Raw genomic sequence first — 15,568 nt, forward strand, 5'->3', positions numbered from 1 at the left:
TAAAATATAAAAATATATTGCAAAAGGGGTGATGGGAGGGCAGCGTGGGCGCGGTGCAACCCCAGCTCGCTGACTGCCAGTGGAGGTGCAGCCCAGTGGGGTCAGCACAGGCTCATGGATTTCCAGGGGGTGGGGGCCCTCTTGGCACAGGGACCTCCAGATATGGCACAGGGTTGGAGAAGGGGCCTGGTCGGGCCCAGTAGTCCAGGGCTCGAACTCGATAGGAGCCGGAGACAGCACCTGTATCTGGAGACACGGGGACACGTGTGCCAACCTGAACCTGCCCCTGCCCAAAAGCCTCCTGACCCCAGGCTTCTCAAGGGCCCCACCCAACACTGCCCTGAGGTCGAAGAATGGGGTGGCTGAGACCAGGGCAGCGGGTGGTGGGCGCACCTGGGCTGAACACAAAGAGATTGAAGGTCGATGGCTTCCTGCTGACTGGGGTGTACACCTTACCATCCTGAGAGAACTGGATCTCGTATGTCCACAGGCACCTGGGGAGGTCAGGCCAAGACCAAGGCTAGGGTCAAGACGGTCCTCAAAAGCCGGGGCAGGCAGGGCAGGTGGCCCAGAGCACCATTCCCTCAAGCCCCTCCGCGGCACCTCCCCAGCCCCTGGGCACTCTTCCTGCCCAGACAGGAGAGGGCTGGAGCCTAACTGTCCACTTCATGTCCCATAGGAGAACGCACATCCCACTAGCAGGGCCTGGTGCAGTGGCCCACAGCGTGTGGGGTGAAGGGCAGGGACGCGGGGCTTCGAGGGAAGGAGCTGGTGGGCCATGGCGAGTGGCCCGAGTGACCGCATGGGTGAAGGGGTCGGGACCCAGGGGCGTGCCTAGGACTAGGCAGGGGGAGGGGCGGCCCCACTCACGCACTTGGAGCCCACGTGTTCATCCGACCAGACCAGAACCAGCTGCCCTTGGGTCAAGGGCAGGGCACGGAGCCGCGTGACCTGGGGGAGGGAGGGGCTGTGATGGGGTCGGGGAGGAGGAGTCCGGGCGGGCCACAGCGCGGGTTGGGGGATTGCCACTTGCCTGGCCGGGCGGCTTCTCAGGGCGCGCGCACACGTGCACCAGCAGAAGCGACGGCAGCCGCAGCGCGGGGCGCAGGGTCAGGCGGCCGCTGGCGGGGAAGGGGCGCGGCATCGCGGCCACCGGGTCCTGGGCGCAGTGGCGGGTCCTCAGGGTTCTCCAGGGGGGCTGGGGACGCTCGGCCCGACCTCAGGGCGAACGCCCCCGGCCCACAGCTCTGCCTCCTACCCATACCACCTCGGGGACCCCGCCCCGGGTCCCCACCCCCCGTCCACCCTCCTGGGACCCCGGCCCAGCCCCTCGCCCCTCCGCGGCCCACCCACCTCGGCCGCGCGCATGCGCCGGAACTGCTCAGCAGAGGGGAAGACAGGCCGGCCCAGGCGCCGCCACTCGCCGTCGGGGCTGCAGAGCCGGTTGTCCAGGTAGCGCGTGACGTAGACCAGGCCTGCGGGGCCCGACGCTCAGGCCTCGGCTCCCCGGGCCGCCCCCTCCAGAGCCCTGGCGGGGCCAGAGACCTCCCTGGGACCCCAGCTCACCCGGGCCGGGGGGCACCCCGCGCAGCTGCAGCGTCACCGCGACGCTGCGGTTGGGGTGGGCGCGGGTGTCGTCGCTCGCGTAGATCAGCACGGCGGCACGCCAGGCGTCGGCTGGGCCCTCGGGGCGGTGGACGCTGGCCAGGACGCCCACCGTGTGGTTGCTGTCCAGGACCGTCCCGGCCCGAGACACCTCGGCCCAGAGCTGCTCCTCGTCTGCGGGACGCGGGGACCGTCGCCGCGTGGGGTCGTTGCCCCGCCGCCCCCCGACCCAGGACCGGGCCTCCCACCACTCGCTCCCCTTCCCCTTCATGAAGGAGTCCCCAGGCCCTGCCACGCGGAGGCCGACCCCGGGAAGCGTGCGGCTGGAAGAGGCGTGCTCCCCGCAGCGGGGCCTTCGCAGGAGCCGCTCCTCAGCCGGGAGGGCCCTGGCCGGCCCACCCCAGCGGCCCGGGCTCACCCAGCAGCGCCAGCAGCCCCATGGCTGTGAGCACCGGCTTGCGAACCAGCTGCACGTGCGGCGGGCGGGTGTTGTTGACCTGGAAGCGCGCGGTGAGCGTGCGCTGCGCGAAGGGGTGCGGGTGGTAGCTCAGGAAGGCATTGTCGTTGCTCAGGAGCGCGTAGGGGATGGTGGAACTGGTGTTGGCCAGTAGCAGGTTCTGATGCTGGGCGATGACCTGCGGATGTCCAGGGCGGCTGGGACCGCGAGGCACGGCCACAGCTCGCCTGTCCTGTCCCAGGAGGAAGGTGGCTGGGGGGCGCGCAGGGCGTTGGGCCGACCCACCTTCACCACCATGGCCGCATAGGTCACGTCAGCCCTCCACGGCTGGGGCAGGGACCAGCCCACCAGCGGGTCCGCCTCGTCGTTGTAAATGGGGGTGTCCGCAAACTTGGGGAAGAGCTGCCGGATCTGCTGCGCGACGGCCTTCTCCTGCTCCAGGATGGAGATGGAGCTGCGCGCACCCTGCGGGTGTGGCCGCCTCAGTACCACCAGGGTCAGCGCCTCCCCGGGCACCGCCGCTGAGGGCGCAGAACCCTGGGACGGGCGGAGGAGTAGGGCGCACCTTCCTGTGGAGGGAGATGTAGTCCAGCCGCACGCCCACCTCCCCGGTGAAGAAGTTGGTACCGTCGTGGCAGTGGCGCAGGAGGCCCCAGCTCAGCGGGGATCGCGGTGGGGTGTGGAAGGAGTCGCCAGGGCCTCCCAGCCGCAGGGTCGGGCTGGCCGCGCGCAGACCCTCCGAGCAGGCATCGTAGTAGTTCAGGAAGCCTGGACCGGGGGAGCGCTGCGTCTACACCTGCCCTGGGGACCAGCGGCTTAGCCTCTGCTCCTGCCTTCCTCTGCCCGCTTTCAGCCGGGCAGGATCCCAGGAAGTGGTGCACACCTTGCATGGTCATGGAGACGTTGTCAAAGTCGTGGTGGTCCGGCTCGTTCCACGTCTCGAAGTTCCATTTGGAAACATGCGCCAGTCCGTACCTACCTGCAGTGGAGCCCTGCTGTCCCCCCAGCACAGGTGAATCTCGCCTCAGTGACTCCCACGGAGGGAGGGTGCAAAGTGATGAAGGGCATCTGGCTTAAGATGAACCCCACCTCCACACAGGCCAACCTCCTGCCCCACATCAGGAAGCCCTGGCTCAAAGGGATCTAAGACCTGGGTGGTGGCCTAGGTGACAGGGGTGCAGCCTGCCCAGGAGGACCCCCGAGCCTGGGGCCCAAGGGCCTGCACCGATCAAGGTGCAGGTATCCCTTGTCCCCACCCCATCCCCCCCCACCCCGCTCCCACCAGGGGCCTGTGCTTGCCCACCGATGTATCTCCTGGCCAGGCTGGAGACCAAGTCCTTCCACTCAAACACCTGCTGCTTGTCCTCAAAGTCGGTGAAGTGGCCCGAGGCGCTGCCCATCAGCTCAAACCCTGGAACACAGGAGGGCTGCCCCACTGCCCACCACACACGACACCCATGCTCTGCCAGGTTGTGCTCTGGCACCAAGGCCAGCCCTGAATGGACATCCAAGGACCCGGAGGGGCTGGGTGAGGGAGAGGGTAGGCAGGGCAAGAGGGTGCAGGAGGGCTGGGAGGGCAGAGCCCACAGCTCACCTGGGAGGAGCTGGTTCTCCCTGAGAAGGTCCAGGTACCCATCCAGGTGGGTGAAGTTGTAGCTTGGGCCCCATCCAGTGGACCCCCTGCAGAAGGACGGTCATCGTCAGGACGCAGGGTGCCCACACAGCTCCATGCTCCAGGCTGGAACCGTGGCCACAACAGAGCATGTGAGACCCTGCAAGGTGCCACCCGGGACTCAGATCCCGGCTTCCCGACGGGCCCTTCCCCTTGGAAAATCATCAACCCTATGAAAGCCGAGTGTGAACTACAGTATCTGTACATGGAGACCCCCCAACCTGACACCATCAAGAGATGGAAGACTTCGGGTGGGGGTTCGTAATAGCCCTGAGGCTCAGTGGGACGAGGCAGGCAGGTCCTGAGGGGCAGGGGCCAGGGGTCAGGAGCTAGGCAGGACCTGGTAGGCAACCCAGTCTCGTTCTCTGTACCTCCTGGAGGCCCAGGAGTGCCCCATTTTCCCTCCCACACCCTAAGAGGCAACATGGGCGGGCAGGAAAGGGAGAAGGCGGCTGCCCTGCCACTGCACTTGCAGACAGGGCTGAATTTCCACAGGGCCTATGTTCCAAGGGGACAGGCATCATCGGGGAATGGGAATCTTTGGTGAAGGGGATATGATAGGGAGTGAGGAGCCTGATGGCCAGCGAGGGACCTCTCTGAGGAGACACCTAAGGCTACTACACAATGGGACCGGCCAGCAGGAAGACGTCCAGGCAGCAGATGCCATCGCCAGTGCAAAGGCTCTGGGACAGGAATGTGCACATGATAATCAGGGAGTAGGGAGGCAGCTGGTGGGCCTGGGACAGAATCAGGGTGGATATCACAGGAGATGAGGCTCCACGGCGTCTGGAAGTGACTGCTTTGAGCATGGGACCCTGACCAGGAAAAAAACAGGGATGCCTTTCAGCGTTCTGAGTGAGCAGTGCCAGGGCATTTTTCAAGGATCCCTCTGGCAGCCCACTGGAGTCAGGGTGGGAGCTGAAGACTGGCTGGGGACCATGGTGGTGGCCCAGAGAGGTATGGTGCCCAGACTGGGTGGTGGCTGTGCAGGTTGTGAGCAGAGGCTGGAGCAGATGGACTGATGAGGTTTGAGGTGAGCTAGTGCGGGGGTAGGGGAAGTGGTCCAGGGCAACTGTGGATTTCAGCTTGAGCAGCTGGGCGGGTGGATGAGCTTGCAGTGAGACTGGTCTCGGTTTTGGCCATGTGGAGTTGAACATCTGAGGGTGAACTGGGTGAGGAGGCTGGTGTGCAGGGGTCTGGGGCTGTGGGTGATGCTTCTGGCCTGAGGGAAGGGGGATGGGGTGAATGGAATAGCAGCCAGCCTTGAGCCTGGAGAAGCAGAGACCAGGCTGGCCAGGCTGGCCAGGCTGGCATTCCTGCGGATGCCACACAGAAGGTGAGCACCTCCTATGACAGCTGGGTTTGTGCCCCATCTGCAGTGGTGGGGGACGGGGTTACCACCATGGATTGGAATCTGGCCCTATACAGGTCCCTGTCAATCTCCCCATGCCACAGCACCCCCAGCTCCACAGCAAAGGTCTGGATACCTCAACGCCTCCCTTCTGGTCCTCCCACGGTGTAGAAGATCAACGCAGAGCCTCAGCTGGAGTCTACAGCCTTCAGGTGTGGGCTCCTGCTCTGCCCCGCCTCTGCTGGTCCCCACCTGCTCCTGTACCCAGGGCTGCAGGAGCAGCAGGAGTCCCTGGTGTCCACCCCACCCAGCCCCTACCACCTCCCGTCCCCTCTATCCAAAAGAACACAGTGGTAGCAAAGAAGTGACTTGAGAAGCACTTGGATACAAATTAAATGCCCAAAAGGCGCATTCCAAAGTCCCACGGAGTTGGAGTAGCAGGACAAGGTGACCTGGAGGAAAGTGAAGGCCCAGCTGGGCTTCAGGTTTTCTCTGCAGAACCCCAAGGCGATAGCCCGGCGGCCCCTGACACGGGCTAGCGGGGGGAGCCCCAGCGTCAGAGATGTCCCTAGCCTGACACTCAAGGTGCCCGAGTGTCATCTGGCAGGGCCAGCTTCGCAGCGAGGGGAGCCCGGGACAGGGACCCCCGCCCCCAGGAACCCCGGGGTCGGTCTACAGACCCCAGGCCCCACCCTCCGCCTGGCCCCCACTGGGAAGTACTGGGCGGGCGAGATGGAGCGCGCAGCCCACCCCCAGGGCCGGAGCTCTGCATCAGCTCTGCCAGACCCCGCTCCGGGTGTCGCTGGGGCCGCGGCGGCCGCACAACGCGCTCATTCACCGCGCGGTCGCGGCTGGGCGGCCGCTTGGGGCCCCGCGTCCCCGCCCCTGGGCCTGAGCGCGTGCGCCGGGAGGACCGCGCGGCTGCCGGGCCTGGTGAGTGCGTGGGGCGCGCGTGCTCAGCGGTGGGGGCGCGGGGCGGGGCCGCGCGTGCATGGGGGTTCGCAGGTGGTCGGGGGGGCACACCGCGCGGGGTGGGGAGCAGGGCCCAGCGCTCCTGAGGGTGAAGGAGATTGCGGGTCAGGGGCAGAGGCCGGGATCGCTGGGCTGGGGGCGCAGGGCGGGCACTGGAGAAGTGCCTCTCGGGAGAAGCTGCAGTTGTGGCCAGGACGAAGGGGACTCAGGTGCTAGAGGGTGAGGGCCGGGGCCTCCTCTTCTCCAGACCTCGGAGCACGCCCACCCGCGGGAGGGTCACTGGGAATAAACTTGGGTCCGGTCCCAAAGCCCTGTCAGCCGGGCTTCTTTCCACGGGTGGGAGGCAAGGATACCAAGTCTCCTTTCCCAGTAAATGGACTCCAATGTAAAAGGGCTGATTTAAAGACAAAACTGAGGAAGTAAGCGTGTGGCACAAAACTGGCCACGGGATCAGGCCGGAGGGCGGTTCAGGTAGGTCCCAGTTGCTGGGGCCAAGCAGGGAAGGAAGGTGTCGGCAGCCCTGTGCGCGCACTGGCTTGGGGTAGAATATGCTACCCACTCTCTCTGGATCTCTGGGCACTCAGCCTTTGGGCCTGACCACAGGGCAGCACCAGCCACTGCCTCAGTGCTCAGAGAAACTGAGGCAGACACGTGGGAGAGGGGCCGGTCAGACCCCAAGGATCCTATAATGATGACCTCACCTGCTTTCGACACCCAGCCTAGGTGGGGACTAAAAGGGCCTGAGGCCCAATGCCTACAGAAGACCCCTGAGGCCAGGCCCCTGCGGTGTGGCTGAGGCTGTTCCTGAACTATGCTTGCCTGCCTAAAATCTCACCATGGGTCCCCACAAGCCAACCTCTGGACACCTCCACCACCCTTCCTGAGGGGGAAGGGACACCTCCCACTCGAGGTTTTTCTGTGGCCCCACACTGCCCACCCTACCCTGCATGCAGGCGTCTGCACCAGGCGCCCACCCCTGCTCCAGCACCCAGGTCCTCCCTGGCTCCTTTAGGGAGACATTGAGGGGGCAATCCCAGCCCCCTGGGTCTCCCCAGTTCTCCAACCACCCTTCCGGTGGCTGCACCCAGAGAGGTCCTTATCTGTCCCAGCGAGGGGCCTGAGGCCCTGCGTGACTGCCTTATCCCACCCACTGGCCAACTGCTTCTTAGAGCACAGCTCCCAACTGCTGGGCAAACAGCTGCTTCCCAGGGACCACTGGGGCCCAGGTTAGGCAGGGGTGGGAGCGAGGGCTTAGACTCTGGAGGACAGGGCAGGGGCTCTGAGGAGAAACGAGACTTGGAGAGGGCATCCCAGGTGGAGGCTACGGGGGTACGAGACCCTGGAGCCTGTTCAGCCCTGTCCACATCTCACACTTTCAGTGTCTCCTACTCTGTGGCCACCCCAACTACATTCCACTCCCATTTCACCTCCAAATGGGGGGGACTGCAGCCCGGTCTTCCCTGGGCCGACCCAGGGCTGTGGGGAACTAGCAGGGCTTGGCAGATGGCTTCCACGAGGAGGTACCTTTGGTGGAGTGAGTGTCCAGGGACTCCTCCCTCTGGGGCTCTGCCCCATCAATGTCTGGTCCATGTCCTGGGGGGAATGAAGCCCCAGCACATCAGCTGGTTCTGCGAGACCCTTGGCTTCAATCCCACGCAGACAGGAGAAATAGACCTTGTGACTTCTGTTCCCAGGACCAAGTCAGGCTGCCCAAGGTGCCAGGGCCAGCTTGGCCTTCCAGCTCCACCTGAGGGACCCACCACAGCCTCCTGGCCTCCCTTGGGATGGGAGAGCACTGAGGCCTGCAGCCCCTTGTTACACTCACCCTCTGGCCACAGGTGCCCGGTGCAGGCTCCCAAGCAATACTCACTGTCAAAGTGGCGGGGGGCGGGGGGGGACCTGAGGCTCCCAAGGAATTTTTTTTTTTTCGAGACAGAACCGGCCGGGCATGGTGACTCACACCTGTAATCCCAGCACTTTTGGAGCCCGAGGCGAGTGTATCATGAGGCCAGGAGTTCAAGACTAGCCTGACCAACATAGTGAAACCCTGCCTCTACTAAAAATACAAAAATTATCCGGGCGTGGTGGTGCACGCCTGTAGTCCCAGCTACTCAGGAGGCTGAGGCAGGAGAATCGCTTGAACCTGGGAGGCGGAGGCTGCAGTGAGCCGAGATCGTGCCACTGCACTCTAGCCTGGGCGACAGAGCAAGACTCCGTCTCAAAAAAAAAAAAAAAGAAAAAAGAATAAAAGAAAAAGAAAAACAGACAGACTTTCAGGCTGGAGTGAAGGTAGAATCATACCTCACTGCAGCCTGGACCTCCCGGGCTCAAGCGATCCTCCTACCTTAGCTTCCCAAAGTGCTGGGCCAGTGATACCATTTGTTTTTGAGACAGGTTCTTGCTCTGTGGCCTAGATTAGGGTGTAGTGGCACAATCGTACCTCATGGCAGCCTCAAACCCCTGCACTCAAGTCATGCTCCCACCTCAGTCGCTTGAGTATCTGGGATACAGGCACACACCACTACACCCAGCTAATTCTTTACTTGTGAGTTTTGTAAAGGTTGGAGGGCAGGGGTTGGCCGGGCGCGGTGGCTCATGCCTGTAATCCCAGCACTTTGGGAGGCCAAGGCGGGCGGATCACGAGGTCAGGAGATCGAGACCATCCTGGCTAACACAGTGAAACCCCGTCTCTACTAAAAATACAAAAAAATTAGCTGGGCGTGGTGGCAGGTGCCCACAGTTCCAGCTACTCGGGGGGCTGAGGCAGGAGAATGGTGTGAACCTGGGAGGCGGAGCTTGCAGTGAGCAGAGATCACGCCACTGCACTCCAGCCCGGGCAACAGAGCAAGATTCTGCCTTGAAAAGAAAAGAAAAAAGAAAAGGTGAGGAGCATCTCACTATGTTGACCAGGCTGGTCTTGAACTCCTGGCCTGAAGCAGTCCTCCTGTCTAGGCCTCCCAAAGTGTTGGGATTACAAGAGTGAACCACCGTGCCTGGCCAATAATTCCTTTTTAAAAAGCAGCTCACCCTTATTGTCATGTGTGGGCTTAATTGAAGTTCACTTTCAGAAATCATTTATCTTCACACCAGCCGTATAAAGCAGGCACTGCCGGTCCCAGTCTATGGTAGAGGGGAGGGCAGAGGAGCCGTGAGGGTGACCAGGCACTGCGGGTCGGCGCTGGGTCTGGGCAGACCAGGACTCCTGCCCCTGGCCAGTCATGGCATCTTGACCCCCGGCAGCCCTTGCCGTTGGCAGTGAGCACATACACATCTGCACACACCAGCAGCCTTGTGTTGAGCTGGCTGTCAGCCTCCACCCTGCTCCAGCTTGAACCAGGCTGGCTCCTTGCAGGACCAGGAGGGTGTCCACCAACTGGACACGGAGACCAACCCTCCCTCAGCCCTGCCTGGGTTTGAAGGCTGCTGCAGTCAACCCCAGACCCCAGAGCTGAAGGGTTGCCTGTGCTCAGCCCCTGAGCCCCTGCCTCCCGCTGGTCCCTAAGCCCTCCAGACAGGGCTGCAGAGCCACAGCTGCAGCCGCTCCTGGGAGGCTGGGAGCTCATCAGAGGCCCACACAGCTCTAACTACCACGAGCCTGATTACAGTTCAACTCCCGGATTTGCCGATCAGGTAACATGGCTGGATAAACCCGTGACTCAGCAATCTGTAAGTAAATAATTCAACTGCAGAGCCCAGTGCACAGACCACTGCCTGCAGGTCGGCGCCAGAGCCACCACCTCCACTCTCCCAGCCGCTCACGGGAGCCAGAGGGCCCTGCGGTCCTCAGTGGTCTTGCCAGCCCCTCGCCATCCCAGGGCCCTCTGCACCTGTGAGGACTCCCTCAGGTAAGAACCATCCTGGGCCCAGATCTCAGTCGTAGCAGAGGGGGGCGTGGGAGCCGAGGCCAGAAATGCCCTGGACTCGTGATTTCTTAGGGGCACCCTCAGGCTCAAGGCAGGTGGCCCTACTGTACACACCTGGACCCCAGGGGCTTGGGGTGGGCTTCAGGGCATCCAAGGACCCAGTGTGGTGGGGTCTTCCACGGACGGGGACACAACTCTTGCAATGTTGCCTGAGGTCCAGGACCCCTGCTCTGGGCCCCGGGGATGCAGTGCCCAGCCTGCGTGTGTCAACCTACCAGGCTTGACCCACTCCTCCAACACACCCCCCAGGAGACTGCAGCTCCCACACCCTGGGCCAGCGTGCAAATAGCAGGCTTAGCCCAGGCTGCAGGGTGTCCTGGGCACCTGGTGTCCTGGGAGCAAAGTCTTTGCCTAACATTGCTGAGAAGTTTTTAAAGCGAAAGTACATTGGAGCCGGCAAACAGGACAGACCCAGGGCCTCACATGGGACCGGTCAGGCCTCTAAGCACCACCTCCCTAACGCCACGGTGCTTTCCGAGGGCAAAGGAAAGGTCAGGTGCCCTTCCGGCTCTGCCAGCCCAGGGTGGCTGTGTGCAGCGGGCTAGGTCCTCTCCGTGCTGCCTCGGGACAGTGTATCATGGCCGTTCCACAGTGAGCTGGTGCAGCCTGGGAAGGGGCACCTCACGTCCCAGAACTGTCTGGGCAGGGGAAACATGCCAGTCACCCTCCTCCCCTCCCAGCTGGCCCTTATGGGGCCCCTGTCTAGGCATACTCTCAGATTCTGTTCCAAGGCCAAGCGGATGGGCTGGGCTGGTGTCTGAACGCTGCTCCCCCGGCAGACTTGGGGTCCCAGCACCCACAAGGCTTGGCAGAGACGTAGGAGGCCTCTTCCTGAGACTTCCGCCAGCCCCAGGACCCACAGGGCAGGTTGCGGAGGGGTGGGGAGGGTGTCTCCGAGAGAGGAGGCGATGGTTTGGATGGGGAATGGAGGGTTCTGGTGTGGACATGGGGGGGACAGCAGGACTGTTCGCCGGCCTGGGGAGCGGGAGGTGGACGCAGAGCAGCCGGACTCAGGCTTGCCTGCACCTGTGTCCACTGACTGTGACATTCTGACCCCAGGCACACGTGTGTGCGGTGGCAGCCCAGCCTGTTCCCTCCCCATTGGGCGGGTGAGCTTCAGGAGGCTACAGGGTGGGTTTCAGGCAGGAAATGCAGAGCCAGTGGGCCACAGCTGAGCCTGGACAGGGTCCTGCCACTCCGCCCCTCAGCGCTGCTGGCCTCAGCACAGCCCGTGGTATGGGCTTGGTGTCGTAATCCCATCTCACCCCACGATGGGTTCTGGAGCCGCCAGGGCCTGGCGTCCATCCATACCGGGCAGGGGGCTGGGGCCCGCACTGCCCGGAGAAGGCCCAGCACCAATCCCCAGCCCTGGGTGGGTGAGGGGTCCGCCCCAAGGGGCCCGCTGCTGCCCGGGACCTTGTCGTTTGGCCCTGGATCCAGGGGCTCCTGTGACCATGCCCTCTTCTCGGCTGCAGGTTGGCCACAGGACCTGACGCTGCAGGATGGACGAGTCCCCTGAGCCTCTGCAGCAGGACAGAGGGCCGGTGCTGGTCCGACGGCAGCGCCCAGCACCCCAGGGTCTGTGTGAGATGCTGAAGGCCAGGCTGTGGCGGAGCTGCTCGTGCAGCGTGCTGTGCGCCCGGGCGCTGGTGCAGGACCTGCTCCCCGCCACGCGCTGGTTGCGTCAGTACCGCCCGCGGGAGTACCTGGCAGGTGACGTCATGTCCGGGCTGGTCATCGGCATCATCTTGGTGCCTCAGGCCATCGCCTACTCATTGCTGGCCGGGCTGCAGCCCATCTACAGCCTCTATACGTCCTTCTTCGCCAACCTCATCTACTTCCTCATGGGCACTTCTCGGCACGTCTCCGTGGGCATCTTCAGCCTGCTTTGCCTCATGGTGGGGCAGGTGGTGGACCGGGAGCTCCAGCTGGCCGGCTTCGACCCCTCCCAGGACGGCCTGCAGCCTGGGGCCAACAGCAGCATCCTCAACAGCTCAGCTGTCATGCTGGACTGCGGGCGTGACTGCTACGCCATCCGCATTGCCACCGCCCTCACGCTGATGACCGGGCTTTACCAGGTGAGGAGCTCCGCTTGGGCACAGGGAGGGGCCCAGGGCACCCCCCCTTAGGTGCTGGCCATCCACAAGGGCAAGGCTGGGGGCAAGCACAGAGTTGGCAGAGGAGGTGCTGGCCCAAGACAGCAAGGCTTGGGCAGACCTGAGGCGTGCCGGGGCATCCCAGAGTGAGGCACTGATGCAGAGGGGCTGTGGGTGCAGGAGGGGAGGGGCACAGGGAGCCGGCCTACTGGGCCACGGCCTGGGTGGGGGCCAGCAGGCCAGGTGTGGCTGTGGCTCAGTGGTGCCAGACTGAGGCCATGTGGCCTCCCAGGCCTTCTGTCCTAGGTGGGGTGGGGGATGGCCTCCCCATCCCTGAATGTCTCCTGCCTTGGCCTGTCCACCTTGGCCCCCATTGGCTCCACATCTGCATGGGGGGTAGTGGGCGCCACGTGTGGGAAGCAGGAGGAAGGGGCTACCTTCTGATGCCAGAGATCTTAATTCTGAAATAAAACGGGCTTCTGCACGTGAGAAGGTTACATGTGTCTGTGGCCAACTGCGTGCACGTGTGACGCCCGTGTGGATGTCCCAAGTGTCTGCAGGCATGAGCACGCGTGGAGCCAGAACACAGGCCCGTGTGAGGAGTCTGATTTGGAACATATGGTGCCGCAACAGAATTGTCAGGCCCTGTGCCGTGACCACCACCCCTCGGGCCACGCCAGGTGCTGGTGAGGGGCACGTGGCTCCCGCCAGGCGCCTGCTGGCCTGACTGCACTCCGTCCACAGGTCCTCATGGGCGTCCTCCGGCTGGGCTTCGTGTCTGCCTACCTCTCACAGCCACTGCTCGACGGCTTTGCTATGGGGGCCTCCGTGACCATCCTGACCTCACAGCTCAAGCACCTGCTGGGTGTGCGGATCCCACGGCACCAGGGGCCTGGCATGGTGGTCCTCACATGGCTAAGCCTGCTGCGCAGTGCTGGGCAGGCCAACGTGTGCGACGTGGTCACCAGCACGGTGTGCCTGGTGGTGCTGCTAGCTGCGAAGGAGCTCTCAGACCGCTACCGACGCCGCCTGCGGGTGCCCCTGCCCACGGAGCTGCTGGTCATCGTGGTGGCTACACTCGTGTCCCACTTCGGGCAGCTCCACAGGCGCTTTGGCTCCAGCGTGGCCGGCGACATCCCCACGGGTTTCATGCCCCCTCAGGTCCCGGAGCCCAGGCTGATGCAGCGTGTGGCCCTGGATGCCGTGGCCCTGGCCCTCGTGGGCGCGGCCTTCTCCATCTCGCTGGCGGAGATGTTCGCCCGCAACCATGGCTACTCTGTGTGCGCCAACCAGGAGCTGCTGGCTGTGGGCTGCTGCAACGTGCTACCCGCCTTCCTCCACTGCTTTGCCACCAGCGCCGCTCTGGCCAAGAGTCTGGTGAAGACAGCCACTGGCTGCCGGACACAGCTGTCCAGTGTGGTCAGCGCCACTGTGGTGCTGCTGGTGCTGCTGGCGCTGGCACCGCTGTTCCACGACCTCCAGCGAAGCGTGCTGGCCTGTGTCATCGTGGTCAGCCTGCGGGGGGCCCTGCGCAAGGTGTGGGACCTCCCACGGCTGTGGCAGATGAGCCCGGCCGACGCGCTGGTCTGGGCGGGCACCGCGGCCACCTGCATGCTGGTCAGCACAGAGGCCGGGCTGCTGGCCGGCGTCATCCTCTCGCTGCTCAGCCTGGCCGGCCGCACCCAACGCCCACGCGCCACCCTGCTGGCCCGCATCGGGAACTCAGCCTTCTACGAGGATGCCACAGAGTTCGAGGGCCTCGTCCCCGAGCCCGGCGTGCGGGTGTTCCGCTTCGGGGGGCCGCTGTACTATGCCAACAAGGACTTCTTCCTGCGGTCACTCTACAGCCTCACGGGGCTGGACGCGGGGTGCGTGGCTGCCAGGAGGAAGGAGCGGGGCTCAGAGTGGGAGGTCGGCGATGGAAGCCCTGCCCAGGGCAAGGACCTGGGTGCGGTTAGCAGCAGGGCTGCGCTGGCGCCTGCGGCGGCCGGCTTCCACACAGTGGTCATCGACTGCGCCCCGCTGCTGTTCCTGGACGCAGCCGGCGTGACCACACTGCAGGACCTGCGCCGAGACTACGGGGCCCTGGGCATCAGCCTGCTGCTAGCCTGCTGCAGCCCCACTGTGAGAGATGTTCTGAGCAGAGGAGGCTTCCTCGGGGAGGGCCCTGGGGACGTGGCTGAGGAGGAGCAGCTGTTTCTCAGTGTGCACGATGCTGTGCAGACAGCACGAGCCCGCCACAGGGAGCTGGAGGCCACTGATGCCCACCCATAGCAGGGCCAGGTCTGTCCAGCAGCCTCTGCTCCCTCCAGGGGCGCCCACAGCAGACGTCTGCAAGCCACTGCTGAGACCCTTCCCAGGGAGGAGCCGCCCAAGAGCTGCACTCTTGTGCCACAGCTGCCCTGGGGAAACCGGGGAACCCCGACTGGGGAAGGAGGCCCTCTGATCACACGCAGGACCCAAACACTCAGAAATCAAGAACTTCTGCCTCCAAGACAGGCTGGCCCATAGTGCTGGCTGGGTCTCAATGCTCCACACCCTTGCTGTCCCTCGGCTCAGAAGGGATGGGCCTGGCCTGACGCTCGGGGTTGACATCTTATTTGAACAAGGGCCCCCCAACATTATGCAGCCTCCAAGGTGCCAAGAGGACCCCCTATGCCCTGGCCTGCCTAGTGCCCATCCTGCTGTTAGGAGCCAGCGGCTCCGGCCAAGAGCATGAGGGTCTCTGTGTTTCCAGAAGGCCCCACACACCCAAGTGCCCCTCGCACCTTGTGCTTCCCTGTCACAGGGTGGCCACCTGCACCAGCATCAGGGCCCAGGGTGCTGTGACCAGTTAAGACCTCCCCTCAGTTCTCAGGTGCTGGCCCTGCCCAGCCCAGTCAGCAAACACACACAGGGATGCTCATGGGTGCACGAGGAGACAGGTGCGGCACAGCCCACCCTGAGCTTCCAGGGAGACCTGCAGGAAGCCCACCGTGCCCCATGCAGGGGCTCCCTCCAGCACACAGCCCTCACCCCAGCACAGCCAGCAAGGACACGGTGCTTCGGCGGAAAGTGGGGAACAAGGGGTCTTCTGAGCAGCCCCCAGCCCTGCCCCTACCGTCTGTGCCTCTGTAAGGGGCTCTGGGACACCCAGGCCCCACCCGTAGCCCACCTGGTGGTGACAAGCTCCAGCAGCCAGTGGGTCCGGACCTGCTCGATGCCACGGTGAGGGACGGCGCCCACATAGGCGAGGTTGAGTTGCTGGTCCCAGCTGAGGACGTACTGGTCAGCCTGGCTGTGTGGCAGCGGGGGGCTGGGGACAGCAAAGGGGCGGCTCAGTCCCGAGCCTCAGCATGGCTGGCAGCGCGGCCCACACACATGTTCAAGCCCAGGACTGCCCGGGCGCGGGATTCAGGCGCTGCGCGTGCGCTCAGTGACTAATAAAATGACCCTTAGGACCAACGATGTTGGGAGGTCCCATCTTCCTGCGGAACGGGAGTGGCCGTAAGA

General features: G+C 64.1%; 2 protein-coding genes across 5 annotated transcripts in view; one reads left to right on the forward strand and one right to left on the reverse strand.

Moving 5' to 3' along the window:
- Positions 1 to 15,568, reverse strand: part of IDUA (alpha-L-iduronidase) — a 16,219-nt gene continuing 651 nt past the window's right edge. Inside the window, exons 2-14 of one of the 2 annotated variants that reach the window (XR_005239628.2) lie at positions 15,231 to 15,371; positions 3,657 to 3,742; positions 3,366 to 3,473; positions 2,946 to 3,041; positions 2,628 to 2,830; positions 2,348 to 2,527; positions 2,024 to 2,240; positions 1,567 to 1,779; positions 1,354 to 1,475; positions 1,034 to 1,159; positions 871 to 951; positions 394 to 494; positions 1 to 246 (exon numbers count right to left, since the gene is read on the reverse strand). Coding sequence is in view for 1 of the 2 variants with exons in the window: in XM_008018185.3 (XP_008016376.2) it covers positions 113 to 246; positions 394 to 494; positions 875 to 951; positions 1,034 to 1,159; positions 1,354 to 1,475; positions 1,567 to 1,779; positions 2,024 to 2,240; positions 2,348 to 2,527; positions 2,628 to 2,830; positions 2,946 to 3,041; positions 3,366 to 3,473; positions 3,657 to 3,742; positions 15,231 to 15,371 (1,804 nt within the window). In the remaining variant the exon portion in view is untranslated. The remainder of the gene's footprint in view (positions 247 to 393; positions 495 to 870; positions 952 to 1,033; positions 1,160 to 1,353; positions 1,476 to 1,566; positions 1,780 to 2,023; positions 2,241 to 2,347; positions 2,528 to 2,627; positions 2,831 to 2,945; positions 3,042 to 3,365; positions 3,474 to 3,656; positions 3,743 to 15,230; positions 15,372 to 15,568) is intronic. The other variant, XM_008018185.3, reaches the window with a different exon arrangement.
- The window catches only part of SLC26A1 (solute carrier family 26 member 1), an 18,826-nt gene continuing 9,456 nt past the window's right edge, over positions 6,199 to 15,568 (forward strand). Inside the window, exons 1-3 of one of the 3 annotated variants that reach the window (XM_037995967.2) lie at positions 6,199 to 9,902; positions 11,456 to 12,058; positions 12,821 to 15,231. In XM_037995967.2, the coding sequence (XP_037851895.1) occupies positions 11,483 to 12,058; positions 12,821 to 14,350 (2,106 nt within the window). In that variant the 5' untranslated portion in view covers positions 6,199 to 9,902; positions 11,456 to 11,482 and the 3' untranslated portion in view covers positions 14,351 to 15,231. Of the gene's footprint in view, positions 12,059 to 12,820; positions 15,232 to 15,568 lie in introns of those variants that run through there. The other 2 variants (XM_037995968.2, XM_073012598.1) reach the window with 2 other exon arrangements.

Source organism: Chlorocebus sabaeus, chromosome 27 (genome assembly GCF_047675955.1).
Source record: "Chlorocebus sabaeus isolate Y175 chromosome 27, mChlSab1.0.hap1, whole genome shotgun sequence".
Taxonomy (NCBI): domain Eukaryota; kingdom Metazoa; phylum Chordata; class Mammalia; order Primates; family Cercopithecidae; genus Chlorocebus; species Chlorocebus sabaeus.